Genomic DNA, 23,074 nt, shown 5'->3' with positions numbered 1-23,074 from the left:
TTTCTGGAAGTGTACCCTAATAGAAAAAGTACTTACCTTTGGCTAGGACCTAACCAGCTGCAGAGGATTCATTTACCAATTTGCTATTATGGCTTAGCTGGGCCTATTGAAGTTCTGAGCAAGTGCCGCCTCTCTTTTTCTAATAGGAGGCAAACCTACATTTTATTTTTCTTTTTCTCACTCTATAAAATAAAAGGAATGAGGATTCAAAGAAAACTGAAGGGTAATAGCCGTCCCAGTTGATCTGCAGAACAGGCTAAAGGAATAAATAGCAGAACAAATAGTTCTAAGCTTATTCTTCCATCGACCCAGTGTTTCAGACAAATGCTTTAGTCACTGCACCCATTGTCACTTATTTGCAACAATGGAGCTAAAAATCAATATGAAAAAATACTGATGAGTTTTTCCATTGTCCTCACCTGCTACAAATAACATTCCTTTATTACATATTTAGCCTAAAAGTACCTGGCGTCTATTTTTAAGCTATGAATATTTATTGTTTTCCTTTTTTATTCCTGAAATAGTTCAATTCAGTTTGCCTAAAACCTCCTAGGAAAAAGAGGGGTTGTTTTGTGAAATCCAAAATTGAAATCTGATTTTGGTTATTTATCTTAAAAAGGAGGTACATCAACTTACTAGTTCTATGATTAATATTAAAAATATAAATATTTAACAGTAATATAGTAATCATATATTAAACCGCTTACCATATGCTATTATTATTGTGTGTCATGCAATTAGATGGGTCAATAGATGGATATGTTATCACATAGATATAGATATATTCATTCTCTTTATGATAGTAGCTAACTGCAATTTCTGTGAATTGTCAGTACAACTTAGCTATTTCTGTATAGTTTAGTTCGTATGGTGTATATTCTTTATAAGTTTCCTCTTTGCATTTTTCTTCCCAATTTTAGTTTGTTTGTTTAGTTTTGTTTTTGGAAATTGCCAAAAGGATGAACAATGAACAAAGCTTGCAAGGTATAATACAGTTAGGCATAATATGAGATTAGCGGACTTGCATGATTTAAGGTTTTGTTTTAATTTTAATCACTCAGAGAGCTGCCAGTTATTCTGATGCCTCTTGGTTAAGTGAAGCTGAAAAAAGGGTATAACTCAACTGTCACATATATTACAGAAGCTTTCCGTTAAATATGCGTGGTGTACCACCCTGTGGCAATATTCTGCTACTACATATGGCAAAAATGAAAATAGAAATTGTAGACTTTTCGAGCCAGGATGAGAGAGAAGAAATATTTATATATTGCAATGATTAGAAAAAGGGTCAGCAAGCATATGTAGATTTGTAAATGAGAATTTAATAGCAAACTTCATCATTGGGATTCGACATACTTCTTTATCTGATAGGAGGCTGGACGTTTCTGCAGATTTCTTTGTCTCCTGGTTGGCTATATGCATTTTTGGGTGGTTCTTGTTACTGGATTACCCATGTGTATTGCATGAGTCCTTTGCTTTTCAGAATTAATTCTCTTGCTCACGTTAGGGTGCCTCCTGACAGCAAAGGAAATGTGTGATGGTTGTCATACTCAATACCACAAAATTTAGTTTCTGTCCAGCTCCTGGCTATTATGCCCTAGTTCAGTTAACACAAGATCATGCCTGAACCTCTGAGTTTCCAATTTAAAAGAAGGGGCTTTGACTGAGTTTCTTCTCCAGACACACATTGATCAGATAAGGCTGTTGTTGATCAAATACGAGTTGACAACTCTTCAAGTTTTTTTTTTTTTTTTTTTTTTTTTTAAGATAACTTTTAAACTTGTTTTCTTATTATTGAGCAAAAATTGATAATTTAATATTTATGAAAATAATTATTCAAAGTAATTAAAAAGCATGTTCAACTCCTTGGATTTAGAAAGTTCACCATGGAAAAAGTATGTTGCAATCACATTATAGGAGATGTTTATCCTGCCTAAGGGGGCAAAGGAGTTTATAAGAGAGAACAAAATACTTGCTAACTTAGGCAGACAAGAAGAGAGTATTTTGTTTTACATGTTTTGATCCTATAAGAAGGAGTAGTACAGAAATAATGTTCGATGAATAAAAGTTAAATTTAGTACCTTCCCTTCTGCTTTATTTTTAATAAAACTGAGAATTTGTGGAGACTTGATCATATAAAAATTATTCTCAGTCATATGTAAGAATAAGAGCATTGATATAATCAGATATCTACTTTATACTGTTTGTTAAATTCTAACAGATGGAGGGACAGATGTCAGAGCAATATAATTTGGCTCCCTGTCTGATTTTCATCGTTGATCACAATATGTGACTGCCTTTCGGCAAAACTGAGTACAGGTGTACACTTTAGACTGCAACAAAGAATAATGCAGAAAAGCAAATTTATCAAACTTAATGACAAGGGAGAAGGAGATATAGAAGACAAAGTTGAAACTGTTTTTCTCCCCCAGTGGGAAGTATTATACTAGAATTAGCCTTTTAAAGATTTATTGTATATTCTAAATGATGAAATAATTTTACTAGCGTTCAAGGATGCTGCCAAATAGCATAACCTTCAAATGTCAGAATGTTGTTTACCATTTATTTGGCAACTCTAGACTACAACCCTGTGCATTTTCCATTTCTTGTCTAATTAAACATTAACTCTAATTATGAGGAATCATTTAGACTTTCATTTGTCATTTATCAACAAGTTATTTTCACATTGAGAATTATTTAAAATGACACTCGGGGGCACTCAAGTTTTATTACTTTACTATGTTATTTCAGTCCTGCAGCTTTTTGGAGAATGTTAAAGGCTAATGATTCTGATTATTTTTTTCTCTGGGTTGTATTTCCCACTATATTTATGATCCATTGTCAGTCATCTGTATTTCTAAAACAAGGTGCCCCCTATTTAGTTTTCAATCAAATTAAGCTAATTTTCCCAGAAGAATATGATTATTTCAAAAATATGATTATTGAATAATAGATCCTAGTTGTACAGATTAACTAAAGAGGAGAAAACAAACACTGTTTTGATCATTTTATCTGTATGATACCAAAGTAACTGAACACATGATAATGGCTTTAACCCTTTTTTTCAGGTACTTGTTGCTTTACAAGTATGGATCATGATTGTCTAGTTTAGGAAAAGCAAAAGTAAAGATCAAATTTCTTTTAAAATTATACCACAATCATTTTTCTCTCTAGAATTCACTATAGCTTTACACTCAGGTTTTAATTATTTTTTGAACAACAGCAATTTGGTTATTTGCACTGGTCTTTGACCACTGGGGTTTCACTCCCATTTGAGAAACTTCTTACCTAATTGGAAAAAAATATGATGTGATATAGAACCACTATATTTTTGAAAGACCATATTTTGTTTTATCAGTGCTTAGGGCATTGCCTAACCATGAGGCCCCTATTTTAGCAAATAGACACTTCCCTAGCCTATATTCTGCAGCCCAATTTTGGCCTTCAAAGTGGACTTTATTAAATATTTTGTTCATGCACATTACTGAAATTAGATTTCACTTGCAATAAGCAGAATAAATACTTAATTTCTTTGGTAAGCATTTATGTAAGCTTGGTATTCAAATTGAAATTAGCTCACTGTGTGTGTGTGCAATTATTGATTCAATTAATATTTATGGAGGCTCTTCTGCGGGCTTGGAATCATGGGGGCACTTGCTGCTGATAGAGCAATGCATATAAGAGACTGATCTCTGCCCTCAAGGTGCTTGTATTCTAAAGGGCAAATACAGATAATACTATACCAGCAAGAAATGATCATTTTAACAAAATGAAATGGTGATATCTATTGAATAACTGGAGGGGATAGCAGGCCTCTCTGAAGTAACATTTGAGCAAAGACCTGAATGCTGAAAGAACCAGCTATTTAAAGATCTGGGGTGAAACATTTTTCAACAGAGGGATCTAAAAGTGCAAACACTTCAGTGAGATCATGAAATTGGTGTATCTGGAGCTCACTGAGCAAGAAAGGGGACATACTTAAAGCTGAGGCCAGAGAGACGGGCTGGGGCCAGGGTCACACTGATCTTTATAGGTTAAAAAAAGGTAGGAACACGGTTGAGGAAGCTACTACAGTGATGTAGGTGAGAGATGAGAGCAAAGTCTGAGGGATATTAGTGGCACAGGTGAGCAGCAATCAATTCAGAATGTGGATTGGAATTAGAGCCTGTAGGACTTGCAGACTTGCAAATGGATTGGACATGGCAGAGAGAGTAAGAGGAATCAGAAAGCTTTAGGTCAGAGCAATGGGTTTATCACATTTACTGAGATGGAGAAGACTGAGGAAGGAGCATGTTTTGAGTTTGTTCGTTTTTGAAGGGAGTGAATTAAGAGTTTAATAAGGTACCTATAATATTCCAGTTGAAAATTTCCAATAGACAGTGAATGCTAGAGCTCAGGAGAGAAGTCAGAACCCTTAATAAATATTAGAGGAGTGAGCGTATGAGTTGACTGAGATCTCTTAAGTAAAGAGGTAGATGGAAAAGAGAAGGGAGCTAACCTAAGCAGGGAGACCTGGAACAGTCAGTGCTTGGAGAGGCTCTGGATGCTCACTTAATCCCAGAATGACAACAAATAATGATTAAAGTCTTATAGAAACAGTACTTGACTTTCTGAAAGATAAACTTGCAAAACCACAACTCTGAATATAGTCCCAATATTGAACACAGTTGTATCAGTACAGTTAATTGTTATGCTGTGTAAGTAGGCAAAATAATGAGAATTTCCAGGTTCATTTTAATTCCAGGTATTTTTTTCTTTATTAAGTATCATCCTGAGTTATTGGAACCAATGAGAAAGCAAACTGATTCATGCTTGTTTTGCAATATTCCACTACCATATGGTACTTAACATTAAGGAGTCCTGACTCTTTCTTAAAGCCGTCAGGTTGTCATCAACAGTTTTTCTCTTTGTTTCTTTGTGTCTTTAAGACAGTACTAAGCAACTTCCCGATTGATGCCATCTACCTTGATTTAGTAACAAACATCCTTAAAAGCTCCTCAGTCCCACCCCCATGCTTATTTAGTATAACAAAGGCACATCATTATGCTTTGGGTGACAACATATTCAGGACACCAACGTTGTGCTAATAGATAATATTTAAAGTTACTCCCCTTCTATAAATTAACCTTAAAAGGAAGCAACAGTTTAAGCCTTTGTAAAAATTACCTTGCTAAACATAATGGCTCAAAAGAAGTGTTATCTGTTGTTTGGTAATATCAGTTTTTCTTTTTTTCTTTTCAAACATCACCTTTGGTAAAGTACTGGCCCAATTCCTACAGTTAAGCCATATTTCTTTTTTTTTTTCTTTTAAAAATAATTCCATCAGGGCAGAGATTATGAAAAAATGATGATAGTAACTTCTCCTAGAACTACAGGTTTTTAGGACAGATCAAAGCCCTAAGAAATCTTCTGGCAGTACCCTCTTATTGTGCAGATGAATAATTCAGAGCCCAGGCAAGGTTGACCAATTTCACAGAACTGGTCAGTGGGCTCACCGTACATAAACATGAATTGAAAAGTTGCTGGAGGCTGGGCACAGATTCCTTTTGGAAACCTGGGTGAGAGGGTCACTTGAGCCCAGGAGTTTGAGACCAGCCTAGGCAACAAAGGGAGATCCATCTCTAGAAAAAAGTGTTAATAAACTAGCCTGGCATGGTGTCATGTGCCTGTGGTCCCAGCTACTCAGGAGGTTGAGGTGGAAAGATTGCTTGAGCTCAGGAGGTCATGGCTGCACTGAGATCCCACCACTGCACTCCAGCCTTGGGAATAGAGACTTTGTCTCAAACAAACAAACAACAACAAAACCCAAACAAATACAACCCCCCCCCCCCCAAAAAAAAAATCCGCAACTTTGCTGGTGTTTCAAACTAGGCTCACACTGTGACTGTACAAAAGAACGTGATCTTTGCTCTTGAGAAGGGAGACACATAATCAAACCCTCAAAATTCAACATGATTAATGCTATAAGTAGAAAGTGCTATGGGAACAAAAAAGAAAGAAATAAAGAAAGAGAGAGAGAGAGAGAGAAAGAAAGAAAAGAAAAGAAACTGATGATATCTCTGTTTCTGGGCTTTAGAAAATATCTCACAAGGGAAGTCCTCTACTCTGACCTCTTTTCCAGCTTACAGTTTTGTTTATTTTTGAAGAAGATGAATTGATTTTGTAGTATTTTGTTCTAGAAGTCTTAAATAAGTGATAATAAATGATCCTTTTCCTTATTAAAGTATTAATGCACTCTACCATCCAAGAACTTATTATATTCATTTTCCATCTCTAGAGGCAACAGTTTTGAGCTATGATGGGAGCATGTTTATGAAAATCCAGCTCCCTGTAGTCATGCACACGGAGGCTGAGGATGTTTCCTTACGGTTCCGATCCCAGCGTGCATATGGCATTCTGATGGCAACCACTTCTAGAGACTCTGCTGACACCCTCCGCCTGGAGCTAGATGCAGGACGTGTGAAACTGACGGTCAATCTAGGTAACAACCTGCCTTCCCCCATTGAACTAACACTTTTTTACTTTTTGTTCAATTTTGCCTGCAAACATTGATCAAGTAGCCTGTTTGCCATGGAAAATTAAAACACTTAATGGTCTTATTTCCATCATTTAAAGTAATTTTAGGTTTTGGGGGGCATCTTTTTATTTTTTTATTTTTTTTATGTTTAACATAACTTACTGTTTTGTGATTTCTACCACTGAGGGTTCTTAAAAGAGAAGCCATGTCTGTCAGTGAGGTTAACTGAAAATGTAAATGATTAAGCCTGAAGTTGCCTCAAGCTGAATTTTCTGTTGATGTATTCACTAACATTTAGATTGGTTGTAGGTGACATCTTTGCAGATAAATAAAAACATGTTTATTTAGAAAAGATTTGCACAAAATATCAAATTTCTGCTTTGTTATTGAGATCAACAGCTGTTCTTACTCAACTCCATGGGCTTCTCCTTTGAATAGTCACCTTTGTGGTACCCCATCTTTTCTGTTTTGGAGTACTGTGTAGTGGTATTTTGCTATCAAATAGCGATCCACAACCCTTCAATGCCCAAAGTCTGCGGCCCTTAGCAAACAGCCATGAGAACACTAGAGACACAGGCTCTTCTACAGAGAGATAATGCTTTCCTGCTTAATTGTAGCATTAAGAAAGACTCATTACAGTAAAACCTCACCAATCTGGATGAATTATGGGGAAAAACCAGGCTGAATTAGGAAAAAGTCTGAATTGCAGATTTTAAAATTTGTTTAAGCAGTTTTAACTTTTTATAAATTATACTCAAAATCATAATAGTTTCGAAAGTCTTATCAAGGAAAGGACCGTCTAGGCTGATTTTAGTGGTTGGATAAGAATTAATTATAATTAGCACATTGTTTCATGCCAACTGTGCCATCAACATAAAGTACTGGAAATCAGTTGTTTTCTCAAACTGGGCTTTTCAAAATCTTGTTTATGAGTTTAACTTTTTTTTTTTTTCTCTTAAGAGAGTTTTGCTCATATCAAAGGAAGAATTAATATTCTGCCCAAATTTGTAGTGTTATCACTGTTTCAAAATAAGTGGAGTCAAAATTAATGAGGTTTTACTGTATTTTTGGCAGTGTTAAACACACGTAGATAGAAATGAATAAACAGAGAGAGAAAAATAAAATTTGAAACTACGTAGATTTACCTAAAAAAAAAAGAGTAATAAAATGTGATGAGGTAAGGCATTTGTGGAAACCCCACCTACATTTTCAAATTGTGCTGGGCAGAATGATAACTCGTAAAATATAAAATTATCCCATTGGTATCTTATTGCATATAATTATATTTAATTAATATTAGTGAAATTAAATAATAAGGTTAAAAAATACTACTTTAAGAACACAGAGCACTCTCCTTTACTGTTCTGTTAGAGTACCCTCTAGTGACAATGACAGGTTATTACAAGCCAATCAAAACAAATCGCCTAATTGCATGCAGTAAAGCTGCTGTTAGTCAAAGTGGAAACACTCATGAGAATTTTCGAACAGCAAAGCATTCTGTAGAAAGAGCTGTGTAGGTGCTGGTCCTTGGCTGTTTGCAACCACTTTTCTGATGCGGTTGACGACACATGACAAACTTAGCTATATGGAAACAGAATCTAGGTTTATATTTTTTATGTTCCCCAAAGGCATTAAATAATAAAACCCAAACCAACAAATATATATAAAATAAATAGAAAACATCCTACATAGTCTTTTAAAAATAACCACTATAATTACAGTTTGTGTTACCCATACCAGATGTTCTGTTCTTATAGTAGCTGCTTTTATATAAAGCAGGTATAAGAAAGGGAAAATCAAGAAAGGAAAATCAAGGGAACTATGACACTTATTACGTAGAGATAGCATTGTTAGCTCCTAAGAGAGGCATAGGCTTGTGTGCTTTGAATAATGACTGCTCCTTAGCCACTGGAGTTTCTAAAGGAATCATACAGTTGTTTCTTTCCTCCTCCAATTAACGCAAGGTATGGAATCCAGCCAACATCTGGCAGTTACCTTTTTATGCCCAAGCAAATAAAATTTAAAAACAAAACAAAAACATTTAGAGCAAGATAAGAATAATTTTAACTTGCTTTCCATTTGACCACTGCAATTCTGAAGGATTCTGTTGGCCTTTGTGGGATATTAGATTTCAGAGGTCCAAGATGCCTGAGCCTAGCTGAACCTGCACTGTACCCCATTGTGACGGAGCACTTTTACATTTTGCGGAAAACAGTGATATGTTCTTTCACAGATGGGGAGAAAGTTGCAGCCAGTCTAAGCCAAACATCTTTGACATTTAACAACTCTTTACTTCACTTAGATTTGTCACCATGTAGCTTTGTTTGAATTGGCCATTTTAAAAAACTTCTATTGTTGTTTCCAATGGTAAACTTTTATAATAATACATCTGGGCTTTATAAGTATGTAAAGAATAATGATACTGAGTGGCCATATTTGCATGTGTCTGTCCCCGGAAGGGTGGACTGTAATTTTATTGGATGTCTGCAGCTATTACCTTGAAGGATGAATTTTCATTTTTCATCTATTCTTCCCCATCTAGATTGTATCAGGATTAACTGTAATTCCAGTAAGTGCCTATTCAAAATTTTTAAAATGTTATTCCTCCATTATGATGTAAGCTAGTCAAGAAAAAAAGAGAGAGAGAGCAAGAGAAATGTGTTTATAAAACTCATGAACTCACTTTTAAAGTATACCAGTCCATCATCTGGGTTGTAAAAATTCATTTAAAAATTTGTACAACTGAAGACTTCCCACTGCAGTTCCTACCTCTATGTGGAAAAAGAGGTGACAAGTGTTTTGTAACAGAATGTGCCAGCACCTTATAGACCTTTAGATACTGCAAGTGGCATTTGTGGACTCCAGTTGTTCTCTTCATAACTAAATAGGAGAAAATATTCTGGTTCTTGTTTTCTTTTGTCTTTATCTTTTAACTCAAATACAAAAAAAAAAAAAAATGTTAATTCCTCTTACTTCGAGAGTTACTATTAAACCCATCTAAAGTTTTACATAGACATAAAAAATTACTTGTCTAAAATGTTCTTCTTTGATCATTAAGAATGTTTATATGATGAATTTTTACATCCTAATCATATCTCTGCAAAAATAACCAAAACCCTTCAAATTTGCGACATGCATGCAAACTGATGAGTCTGAAAAGATGCATGGACTGAGTTTTCTTTGAATTTGGATGAAAATCTGAAAGGATAAAAGGACTGTGATTTTATTTTGAGTTGTAGTGTTATCTTAAGAGTAAACCTATTTATTTCTGTACATAAATGCTCAGGTTTTTCCTTTCCAGGTTGTGCTGATCACATTAAGAAATCTCCAATGACCACAACACAAAGTCATGAACAATTTAAATAAAATGGTTCTAACAAACTTCTAATCTCTCATTGTCATAATAAAGAATTTTTTAAATTTATTTTATCAAAACAATGCTGAATGTGAGTTGATGGAGTCTAGTCCCCAAAGCATTGGCCATGTTTTCAAGTGGCAATAAGGCATCCTCTGAGGAACAAACAGAGGTCTTAAACTTGCAAAAACAAGACCATTTTTCTAATAAAATACATACTGTTTCAAACACTGTGCCTCTTACAACTCATAATTCTATCCATATATATTTAATATTCTTTTTAAAATAACATTAAAATGAGTTTGCTCAATCACACAAATAAAAAAGTAACAGAATGATGACTTATTAAAAATTAAGTTAATAAATTATAACCAATATCCCAGGCATTTAAAAAGATCTCAAACAAAATAGTTCCTGAAAATAAACTGTCAAAGCTCTCACGTAAGTAGAATTTTTCAAAGATATGTCATCTCCTCTCCAACTCTATCTCCTCCATGCATTCCTAAAAGGAATACACAATTTGCACATCTAACACCAGGTCCAGTTTGCTTTCAGCTCTGGGACATAGATGCAGGCAAAGTGGCAACTCACAAAATACTCTCTGCCAAAGCCATGTCTGTGTCTCACTGCAGCTATAGGTTTTCTTGATCTCTCCTGTATCTTAGCAAATCCATGTGGGGACAATATTCCTTTCTAGAGCTCTACCTTATGTACTCTTTTTATTTTATTTATGTGAAGCATGCAACAAAGCATGCCTTTTTGAATTTACAAAATGTAACTCTGTAAACTATAGCAATTAATGAAAATTATTCAAATAACATGTTATTCTGGATTCTGTGGCTATATCAATGATTTTTTAAAAGTATCTTTACAGTATAATTACCCTTGTTAGACTTGTTTGCCATTTGGCTTATATCATGAGACTCTAGTATTGAGGACAGTCTTATTTTTCCTCTGGATATTCAACAAAATAATACCTTTGAGGACAAAGATTTTTGCTGTTTAGTGAATTGTTTTCCCTTTTTAATGAGTATGTGATACTTGAATTCAATTAATGATTGTGAGCTTCCAGTGTACACATCGGACAGGACTGTACATTCCTTAACTTGACAGCAGTCACTGGAGAGAACATTCAATCAACAGGTAACATTTTCATTTCCTTTGTCTCTGTTTTATTCGTGGAATAGGGGGCAGGTGTAGTAAGAAACCCAAGTTCCATAAAAAAGACTCGCCTTTGAGGAAAGGGAGGAATTTACATTCCAGATAATGCAAACCTAACACACAGTGATTAAATGAGCAGTGATTTCTACTTGGCGTGCGTTTTGTACTCAATAAGAACTAAATTAACAATGTCTGTATCTCAGCATAACTTGCAGTTTAATGAAAGACTGATTTATTACATGTGTCCTCTGTGAGCCATAGGTTTGTCTGAGACTGAGAAAATTAATGTACATTTATTAAATAACAGCCAGTAACACCATTATCTCTAAAAATTGTACCATACCTAAGACATCAACTGTATTGTGAAATTAATATGAAATACCTCAATTGATATTTTTTAAGAAAATTATCACAAGAAATATACAAAGTAAAACATAAAAGATTATCTTACATTAAAAACCAATATTAAACTCTAAGTTATTAAGCTTGAATGGAAACTTCCCCAGAAACACCTTTCTACCTTTACTTAAAATTGTGCTGCTGTTTCCTATAGTCATCTTATCTTTCCCTACCCCACCACCGAGTTTACAGCATCTGTACTTTATATGAAAAATATACATAGTGTCAGACTGTCTAATCTTTGCCAGTGAAGAATGGGTGGTAGGTGAGGAGGGTAGAGGGTCTAGTTTCTGTATTCAAATCTGCAGGACTATAAGAGATGGCAGATATGTTTCTTTTCCTGCCACTCCTGTGTCAGTAGTTTAGATGCAGTGACAGAGTCTTCCATGGACATGCTAGGGCACAGCCCTTTGTTAAAATTTCCTCTGAGAAAGGGCAGATCTGAATTCCAAGTATCATCTCTGTCAGATTCCTTATTGCTACCGTTTCTTCCCCTGGGAAGAAAAGCTGTCAAGCATCCTTAAATGGAAGAAGAGAGCCTCTTTTCATTTAAAAATAAAAAAGCTTATTTTCAGATATAGATAGGGTACTTTCTTTAAAAAGCTGTTTCTGTGAATAATGGCCATTTCACTGCCAAATGTATGTTTTGATCTTTCAGATTACAAACAGAGTGTGACTGCACACAATCCCAGACTCATCTCAGTTTCTTGTTGCTCATTATGAGATGGAGTCTTGCTCTCTCACCCAGGCTGGAGTGCAGCGGTGCAATCTCAGCTCTCTGCAACCTCTGCCTCCCAGGTTCAAGCTATTCTCCTACCTCAGCCTCCCAAGTAGCTGGAACTACAGGCGTGCACCACCGCGCCTGGCTAATTTTTGTATTTTCAGTAGAGATGGGGTTTCGCCATGTTGGCCAGGCTTGTCTCGAACTCCTGACCTCAGGTGATCTGCCCGCCTTGGCCTCCCAAATTGCTGATATTACAGGTGTGATCCACCACACCCATCCTCAGGGCCACTTCTGCATCCATATAAAAATAGATTTAATAAACTCATGATCTCTGGGGCTTGTTTTGTTTGCATTATTTGGCTTTCTTTATGCCTTATTACATTTGTCTCTTCTCGCACCTACCTGAACTTCCTTTCTTTCTATTAAGATTCACCCTTCTTACTGCTCCATTTCCAGTATTGTTTCTTCTGTTATCTTTTTTCTTGTCTTCTTAAAAGAATAAAAACTCTTTGGGGTTAAAAAAATATTTAAGCAGACCTTCCAAGTACTTTTGGCTTCTCACCGAAAATGATGTATTTAAGAGGCAGACACAACAAAATTACATATAACATTAGTGTGAACAAAGCATCAAGGGCTGAAGTTCAATTTCTATTTGCAGTCCAGTGCCCAAGTATTGGAGAGAATGGGGCATCTAAGGACAAGTACTTAACCTCGCTTTTGACTTGGGTATAGGGAAGAAACACTTCGCATAGTATGTTATTGAAAAATGTACTTTGATGGGTGTCTGGAGTAGATAATAAGATCTTTGTGTTATCATTTTATTACCAGAATGAAAAGATCAACTGGATATTAGTTATCACCAATTTTTGTGTAGATAAAAATGGAAGGCAATAAAAAATGCAAAATGTCAACCACTGGCACTTAAGCCATATTAGATTGCTTTGATCAGGCTGCCATTTGGGAAGCTACTTAAAATGACAGGAGGAAATTTCTGAGGGCTGGAGCTTGTTAACATAAAGTAAATATTTAGTTCAGAGTCGCTACTTGATGCCTGAGAGCAGAAAAGTGTAAAAGGGAGTCTTTTGCCTCTGCCTTCATACAGCAGTCACTTGATTTGTGGAATTCTGCCAGTCATTGCCTGTCAGTGACTTGTGCTATCCACCTGTCTAGGATAGAAGTTGCTCAAGGAATAAGGACAAAGTAGAAATATACAAAACAGAGGTCTCGTTGATTTTGTTGTTTTTTTCTGTTTTGTTTTACTTAAAGTATATGTGAAGGAAATGAAAAGAAAATTTATAAATAATTATTTTCAGCAAAAATCTAAAAAAAATTGCATGTAAAATGTAAAGAATGAACATAGATTTCTGACAGAAAACAACTAAAAACAGGCAGAGTATTGGCACATGGCAATGGGTCTTTAGAAAAATATCAAAATTGAGGCCAGGTGCTGTGTCTCATGCCTGTAATACCAGCACTTTGGAAGCCGAGGTGGGTGGATCACCTGAGGACGGGAGTTCTAGGACCAGCCTGACCAACATGGTGAAACCCCATCTCTACTAAAAATACAGAAAAGCTAGCCAGGCATGGCGGCAGGTGCCTGTAATCCCAGCTACTTGGGAGGCTGAGGCAGGAGAATCGCTTGAACCTGGGAGGCGGAGGTTGTGGTGAGCCAAGGTCATGCAATTGCACTCCAGCTGGGGTGAAAGAGCAAGACTCCGTCTCAAAAAAATAAATAAATAAATTGGAATAAAAATACATGGAAGCCCATTTAAATTATCCACATGTTTAAACTTATGAGAATTATAAAGAATAATACAGCTTTTATTTCATATTTAGATGTCTACGTGGATTAGGCAACAGAATGATATGGTGAGTGGTTGAAAAGTAGATGACTTTGGTCTATTTTAGTGAATAATTAATCTATTGATTGCTTATATGCAAATATAAAATGCTATGATGTTCTAAAAATTATTCTTTTGTGCAGATTAAGAATGCAAGTTGAAACCAAGCACAGTTATTAATTTCTTCACTTTAAGCATTTCCTTATAAATACTGCAAAGACTCTCAAAGTAATGCAACATTCTTGAGTGTTGACCAGATTGATCAAATTATTTTCAATTGTTGAGAGTCGGCATTATAACAATTGCCTAGGTAAAAAGTATTATGAAATCCAAGAAAGTTTTAGAAGAAACATTCTAAACTTTGACTTATTAGTTTCTCTGAAAAGGGAGTTTATTTTATACAAATATCCCCAAATCTAAGAGATCACAACATGTTGGTCAGATGTTTTTCTTTGCTGGGTTGTTATGAAGAGCCGTTTCTAAATATACCCACTTCCTCCATTGTTTTGAGTTTCTTCTCTTCCTTCCTTTCCTGCCCTCTTCCATCCCTTCCTCCCTCCTTTTCTTCCTTTCTTCTCTCTCTTTCTTTCTGTCATCCCTTTCACTAACTGTATACTCTCTATATGTTGTATATTCAACTTTCCTAGAAAGAGAATCTAGTGAATCCATTACTTACCCTTGTCCCGCTGGATAAATCTTTCAATTCAGGTCATCCCATAAGGTACTCACTAGATGTTAGTTTTAGTGGCAACTGATCCAATTGGTGTATCCAACTGGATCCACTGTTGATCCAAATAGCTGTCATTAGAGTAGAGGCCACATGATTCACTCTCCTCAGAGCAGATGTAGGAGCAGCAAGCTTTCTACGCAAGTATCTTTTCTATATGTTGTCAGACTGAATTTTTTTTAGTTTAGCTATAAAATACCCGTGAGAATTACAATCTGTTCAACATATTACTGGCTAACATATGGTACATAAGTCAAGTGGGCAAGGCTCTTTAAATCATGAGACGATCAAAGAATTTGGAAATTGAAATGTTCTGTGTGCTCAGAACTCTTATCTACTTCTTTTACTTATTATTAATGTGAGCAAAAAGCAAGATGGATAAGAAATGCATTATGAAAACAGTTTTCCTGAAGATAAGTAAGAAATACTAAACGGCTAAATTACTTTATTTTTAGTGTACTGAAAATTGGATTGTTTATTATTACTTGCTCTTTGAATGCATCATTCATACAATTGTGGAAATTCTTCACTCTCCAATTGCACTTCCCAGGAGATCAGTCTAAATACAGACTCGAAATATTTTATGCATAGTACTATTGAAATAAATTAAATTTCAAAGACAATTGCTTTTTTCTACAGATAACTGTTATAGTTAAAATTGCTTTTGAAATGTACGATTTAAGGTATGAGTTAACAAAATCCCTTTTTAAATGTTGCTTATGAAGAATGTAGGTTTCTAGTGAAATGCACCCATTAAATGTTCAGATACATGGATAATTCAACCAGCTTTGAAATCAGGAAGTTTCCAATGTAAATAAGCGTGAACTTCTATAGAACCTAAAAAATTCTAAAATGTTTTACATTTTGGTAGGTACAAAGGAAATAGTTTATGCATGTAAACATTAAAGCCAAAATATTATAGAACATACTAAAATGACATGACTTAAAGTTGTTTTTACAGATTTTTCATGAATTATAAAAGTTTCTAGTAAAAGAAAATGTAATATAAATTATTTAATCCAATAATGCAGGTGTTCTCTTATTATTCAGACATAGTCACCTAACAGTATTAAAATAGGCAGATAAATATGGAGTTAGAACATTATGATGAGTACAATAAATTAAAATCATAGAAACCCCGTACAATAAATTCTGTTTAATAAATCAACTGAGAAATTTTATACTGCTAAAAATAATATATTAATAATCAAGTAATTCTTTATGCAATCAATTAAGTAAAATTAGAGTAATCAGTATCTCCTATGTTTTTTTGAGTTATCAATTATGGAACAGGCAAGGGACCATCATAACAAAATTGCTTTTCTATTATGTTTCTGGAAGTATATCCCTCTAAATGTTTATAGTATCTGCTGTTTTAGTTTTTTGTTTCTGTTCATCATCTATAATTTCTACAATATTCTTCTTTGCTTTTTTGATTAAAAAAAACAAAAGTGGGTAAAAGATAATTTAAACCAATTCCGCCAATATTTAGGATAAAGCTACACTAGATCATGTATTTGTAATATGTCATGTATATTTTAAATTAATTTACAGGCTAAATTACCTACTAATTTTGACTACTAAAATAGAATGAATATCTTTCAAAACAACATTTTGTTCCTAATTAGAAATAACATTCACATTTGGAGGCTAAAGGAAACAGAAGATGTATAAAACTAGCCTAGGATTTCAGTTTTCACAGAAAAGTTTTATTAATGTTTTAAATGCCCTTACAGCACATAATACTTGGCACATTATGACTTAATATATAGCACATTGTATAATATGTATAATATGTGCTTCTTTAAAAATATAGAGCCATGGTATAGGAATGTTTTTCCACCCTGTTCTCTTATTTTAGCAATATCTTGTAACATTATGTCCTGTCTTTGATTAAAACATACAATATTTTTAAATGTAATCTATTGCTTCTCTTATATTTTATGCCAAGGTGATATAAAGCAATTCCAGGTCACTGAGCCAGTTGAAGTAACATATAATAGGGGGGAAAAATATGTGTAACAAAGGTAATTATACCATGATTCTTCAGTGATCTCAGATTTTTCAGATGATAACTTGTTGGGAACATCTGTGAACAAGATCATGAGAAATAAACCAGATTTGAATAGCCACATATGACAGGATGCTTCTAGATGTGTTAGTGTAAGTTATCGTCATTGACTGTAACCTACTAATAGAAAATCTAACATAATCTTACCTTAAGAAGATCAACCAGGAACAGACACAGAGACATAACTCAACACTTCTTCCTATCAGTGGTTTGACCAGCTCCAAGGAACCTTCACACACTGTCTCTTCAAATAAACCAAGTTAATTTGGCCTAAGATTTAATTATTGTTATTGTTGGACAATTGCCATTTTAGAACATTTCCTGGAGCATAAGGTGAGCCATTCATTTCAGAAGACATTTTTCCAAAGATACTTCAAAGAATTAATTCCAAGTTTTTTCAGTTACTAAAATAAATGGTGAAAGAGAATCATAGCTTTCAAGCTACTAACTAAAAGCTAGCTTAATAAATAAGCCAGTGATGATTAAAGAAAACGATTATGTTAGCACTATCATTACAATCTTAAAATTCAAATAAAGAAGGATTTAGCTAATAATTATATCATTGCTTAGAAAAAAATATATTGCATTCTAATTTTCACATGATGAATGCATTAATAATCATGTACAGTTTGTCCATAGCCTTCATTTGAACAATCATTGTGTAAAGAAACAAAAAGAAAGCAAGACACATGAGATGCTACCATTCATCAATTGTCACATTTCTTAGAGTGTATTTTCTTTAAGCAAATAGGTTCATAAAGTTGGCAATACTGAGAAATAGATTTCTAAGCATTATAATTACTTCCCAGTAAAAAGAAAGGAAGAGAAAATATTTAAACTTAATAAAGGCAGAAACTTAGATTTTTTTTTTCTCTAATATGCTTCTTACTTTTGAAAAAGTTTATACTAGAGTATCCCAAAAATACTGAGGATGAACTAAATTTTTTGAATTCAGTCATGTACTTAATAATATTCAGCTACCCTTATTTTAAGCAGAAATGGAAAGTAAAAGGTAAATTCACTGACTTTGAATTATGAAAAAATGTACATCCTTCTTGACCTCATAAAAATGAATGCTATAACTATTACAGTGGTGCATTTAGACATGGAATGACATATTTAATTTTTAAAAATTGCATTTGTGACTATAATCCATGGCTTTTTTTATGGAATATCAGTTTACATTCTGTAAATATCCAAATGCTCAGAACCCATATGCTTTTTGATTTTTTTCAGACAACTTTGCATTGTGTATGTATTTCATAAAATACATTAAATGAGTATCACTATAAATCAGTATAACCCTTTTCTTTCACACTACACCAACGCTGAATATATTTTCAGTTTTTAATGCTTACTTAAAAGCAAATTGAACTATTTAGTATTCAAGTTTATATCTGCTAGCTGTCCTAATATGTGATAAGCATCCCTTGGAATTTTGGAATTGACCTTTTGAAAAAATAAAATCACAGTCTAATTGTTACTTTCATTATATTAGGCTTGTTTTATTATACTTCTTAAGCTTGCCAGATGAGCTAGATTAGATTTGAAGATTGCTAGTTTTAAAACTTTTTTTCTAGAAATATATTTATTTAATTTGTGTTCATTTTTGCTGTGTTGTAAATGTAATTATGTTCTTAAAAAGTAAATCATGATTCTTAAAATGTATGTTTTTCTCACTGAAAAATATTTACATAAGAGATATTTATCCTTGTCTGTCATAAATGGGTACAATCAATGACAAAGCTACAGAGGCTAAATGTTTCTTAGTAGATGATTTTAACCTTGTTTATTTGTTTGCATAAGCAATGATATTTAGGACAGAAGAAATAGAGCAGGAGGTGAAACATCGAGAAATATTGAAATTTATTTTGTAGAAAATAGAATAAATTTGGTATCATTTAGGAAAATGGCAGAAAAGTCTCTGGAGGGTGTTTCCAACAACTCTCCAAGGTCACATCCACTTGAGGAACAGATGTATGTTTTCTTATAATTAAATACTCATTAAGTTTTGAGTTCCCCCAATTCCTAAGCCAACTGTTTCCTTTGGACTCGGAAGTTACTGACTGCTGACCTTAGGTCATTTTGTTCTACTAGGCTGTATGCATCACTAAGTTTATTTTCAGTGTAACTGAGCGAAAAGACTGTCCAAATAGTTATCCAGATAACTAATTTACTCAAGTTCTCCAACTGTAGGGGTTACCAAATTCCATCCTGCTAAATATTAAAACAAGAGGACAGAGTTTTCTTTTTATTTACATTTCATAGTGAATGGAGGCATTAAAAGATGGAGTTATTTTTCATCAACAACTTGGCTTAATTTAATATCAAGGGATGTTTCATCTACTGTTAAAAAAATGTCCCACAAAGTTTACACAAATAAACCCATTCAACAAATACTTAGTGAATGACCATTATGTTCAAGGCACTGAACTACATCATATTTTCTCTGAGACTGTAAACTCATTGAGGAGAAGATAATAATGACAACATAATACTGATGATAGTTACTATTATCACTACTATAATTGAAAGCTTACCATAAATGAGATTATGGTAAGCTTTTTGAGTTATTAAGATGCATTAAACCTTTGATTAAAAGTAGTTTTGAGTTATTAAGGTGCATTAAACCCATTTGCATTGTTTGTAGTATTAGCTTATGAGATATATGAGGATCCTGAGGCATGCAGAAAGTAAGAAGGTTGCTCAAGGTCACACAGCTAATAACTTGTAGAACCAGGATAAAACTCAACAGTCTGTGGGTCAAGAAATAAATGCAATGTAATTAGTCAGCACATGACTAATTTCTCCAGTGGATTTTTAAAAGTTTGTAAAATGTCTTTTTTTCTGTTATTAGTGTTCATTTTTGAAAAACAAACATCAAGCTTAATGTCTGACTTTATATCATTTAATCAAAGTACTTTTTAACTGGGGATGCGTATTTCTAGTATTTTTAGCATAAATAAATGTGTCTGTCCTTAGGACTCTATCTCTTTGCTTATTAAAAAAAAAAAAAAAAAAAAAAAGGAGACAGGTATCTCTTTATAAGGACACTGAATAGTTCTCAAGGGTATATCCTTGGCTAAATCGAGGAGCACTTGAGGAGGAATAGAGAAGAAAAGAGAGAGGAGTTACATGGCTCGGCAGGTAGTTTTGCTTCCTGGTTCTGAGGGTTATTGGTGTATCACCAAGCCCAGATCGTGATTGGCACCAGGCCTGGCCAGCAAGACAAGCCTGAGACAGCTTCTCTGATACCCCAGAGGCCATGTCATTAAGTGCAGACACTATGGGGAAGGTGATTAAACCATGCTTCTCACATAGATACAGGAAGAATTTTGCCTCCAGCCTTGTCTGCTCATTCCTGAATGTAGAATTTACTAAAGGAAGCATCAAAAATAAATAAGTGCAAAACTTACACTCCTAATAAGGACTGGCTTCAACAGCATACAATTTATGCAGTCACGCAGCGCCATATGCTAAGAAGGGCCCTGTGTTTGCGTTAATGCTCTACTGGTACCATCTTGAAATTCTTAATTTTGAATAAGGACTCCACATTTTTCTTTGCACTGCCCTCTCAAATTACGTGGCTCATCATGCCTCTAGTAATGTTAAGAGGCAGAAAAAGGACAATTTAGAAGTGTCATTTACATGTCTAAATTTAATTTGTAATTGGATGTTTTAGCTGATTCTTGTGAAAAATTAAAACAAACAGGTTTCACTTGCAACTCAATACCTAAAAATTGAGAAGGATAAAATAGAGACCTGTAATGAGGAGTTAATCTCCTTTGAATTTTTTTAACTGAAGGAAAGATTATTTTAAAACCAGAAAGTAATGGTAAAGTCAAATAGTAGGCCGAAGGTGTCATAATTACAACCTGGGAAACATATCCTCTCATCATTTGTAGGTAGGAAGTACTGCTGCCAGCAACCATGACTCAGGCATCAAGCAGTGGTAGCTCCTGCTTCTGTTTCTATCTTCTCATCATTGTCACAATGACAAGGCTTGCTTCCAGCTTCTCACAGGTCCTGTCTCACTCCAGAGACTACTGTCCCCAAAGTCAACTGCCAAATAAAACTTGTTAGTACCTGGAAAAGTTGATATAGGTAGAAACCTAATTACCTAATTTTAAACAAAGGTGCATGCAGTCTCTCTCTCTCTCTCTCTCTCTCTCTCACACACACACACACACACACACACACACACAGAGCAAGCATTTAATGAATGTTTCTACTGTAAATTTGCAGAAAAGGAAAGGAACCTAATTTATCCTACATTTTATAAGTAGAAGGACTTTGCAATTGATTTGTGTCAATTGATTTGTGTCATTTAAAGCAGCATTCTCCAAACTTTCTGGCATGAGGGACTGGTTTCATGGAAGACAATTTTTCCACAGACAGGAGTGATTTCAGGACAATTCAAGTGCATCACATTTATCATGCACCTTATTTCTATTACTATTTCATTGTAATATATAATGAAATCATTATATAACTCACCATAATGTAGAATCAGTACAACTAGATTTTGTTTACCGGCAACTGGAGAGTCCCATCTGAGGGTAATGGGAGACAGTGACTGATCATCAAGCATTAGATTCTCCTAAAGAGCATGAAACCTAGATTCCCGCATGTGCACTTCACAATAGGGTGTGCATTTCTATGAGAATCGGATGCCACTACTGATCTGACATGAGGTGCAGCTCAGATGGTGATACGAGCAATGGAGAGCAGCTGTAAATACAGATGAAACTTCTCTGGCTTGCCTGCTGCCCACCTCCTGCTGTGCGGCTTGGTTCCTAACAGGCTATGGACGGTACCTGTCTGTGGCCTCGCAGGTGGGGAGCCTGGGCTTAAAACCTTTAAAAATTGCTTTTAGTTGTTTCTTAAGAAAACAAACAGCAGTAAAAGAGTTAGGACAATTAGCATTTTTAAGGTTATGTTAGAGTTAATGGCAATATCAAATCTAAAACTCAGGTTCCCTCACACTTAAATTCTTGAGTATGTTTCTGATATTATTTCTTTAATATGCAATGCAAAATTTACGGGAAAGGATATTTTAAATTGTCTGTACATGTTTATCTTACAGGGTCTTGAACACTATAGGTCTCAAGCTAGCTCCCGGTTTTAATGAAGCTTTATTGAAACACAGCCACTCCATTTGTTTACATACATTCTATGCTTGCTTTTACATTGCAGTAGTAAAGTTGAAGAATTGCAATGGTGAACACATGGTCGGCAAAGACAAATATATTTACACGCTGGCCCTTTACAGAAAAAGTGTTTTGACCTCTGACTTATTAGAATGTAAGTTCCTTTGACTATAACTTGGATATTCCCAATTCTGAGATCGGTACTTGGTAAAAAATAAATTTTAAACAAAATTAATAGCATATGGGTGCCATGGAACTCAGAATAAGTAAGTAGCTAAATGGGATAAACAACAGACACAATATGGACCATTCAGTTTTAAAATTTCATAATTATCAGATGCTATGGTACTGTAACTTCTCTTCCTAATTCAATTTCCAGGTGCTGTAGGTCTAAATATATTGAACAGTCATGTATAAATATAGAACCAATTTATACGTATAAGGTGATTCTAGTCTTTTAAAAAAAATTCCTGCCTGCCCATCATCTGTGCAGTTTGTTAGGTGATGGATTTGCAGAAATACCCATCAAAATCTTCATGCTTGATAAATGGTTTAATTGAGCAAGTCAGATTGCCACTGAAATAACTAGGTAGAATTTTAAAATAGAAATTACAATGAATATGTAAGACAAATAAAGGGAACTTCAGAACCACACCAGGGTATATATACTATAAGCAGGGTACCTCATAAAGATGGTTCACTTATGTAGTTAACCTCTTTAAAATATATGCACCACTAGAGGGAGATAGCTACCTAAAGGGTATATAGAGATGCAGTGAGTTTAAGCTTGTGGCACACACATCTAAGAGTTTAAAAATCCAAATATAACTGCTATTTTTTTTTTCAAGTTTCTGTACAGCCACATCCACCTTTCAGTTCCAGAGGCATCTGCCAGTTTTGTCTCTTAGAGGTCTTTGCTTGCATTGAATGAAAGGGTCTCCGCTTTGTTTCATTCTTCTCTATTGCTCTTCACTATCTTTTCCCTCCACATTCATAAACCAGTATAAATTGTTCACGAGATATTTGCACACAAGGCTTTCTAGCAAAAAGGATCCAAATTTAGTATCATGTACATCTTATTTTAACCCTGAGATTATTAAGCAAGTCATTATTGAAATATTTCAGGTTC

General features: G+C 34.4%; 1 protein-coding gene across 28 annotated transcripts in view; it reads left to right on the top strand.

The window, feature by feature from the left end:
- NRXN1 (neurexin 1) overlaps window positions 1-23,074 on the top strand; it is a 1,145,126-nt gene that overhangs the window by 501,657 nt on the left and 620,395 nt on the right. For 18 of the 28 annotated variants that reach the window (XM_031655556.1, XM_031655563.1, XM_031655557.1 and 15 more), the window contains 2 exons: window positions 6,278-6,481; window positions 9,060-9,086. In XM_031655556.1, the coding sequence (XP_031511416.1) occupies window positions 6,278-6,481; window positions 9,060-9,086 (231 nt within the window). The remainder of the gene's footprint in view (window positions 1-6,277; window positions 6,482-9,059; window positions 9,087-23,074) is intronic. The other 10 variants (XM_031655576.1, XM_031655575.1, XM_031655565.1 and 7 more) reach the window with 1 other exon arrangement.

The sequence above is a fragment of the Papio anubis genome, chromosome 14 (genome assembly GCF_008728515.1).
Source record: "Papio anubis isolate 15944 chromosome 14, Panubis1.0, whole genome shotgun sequence".
Lineage (NCBI taxonomy): Eukaryota > Metazoa > Chordata > Mammalia > Primates > Cercopithecidae > Papio > Papio anubis.
The sequence above is the reverse complement of the archived record's forward strand: the minus strand, read 5'-3'. Positions and strand labels throughout refer to the sequence as shown.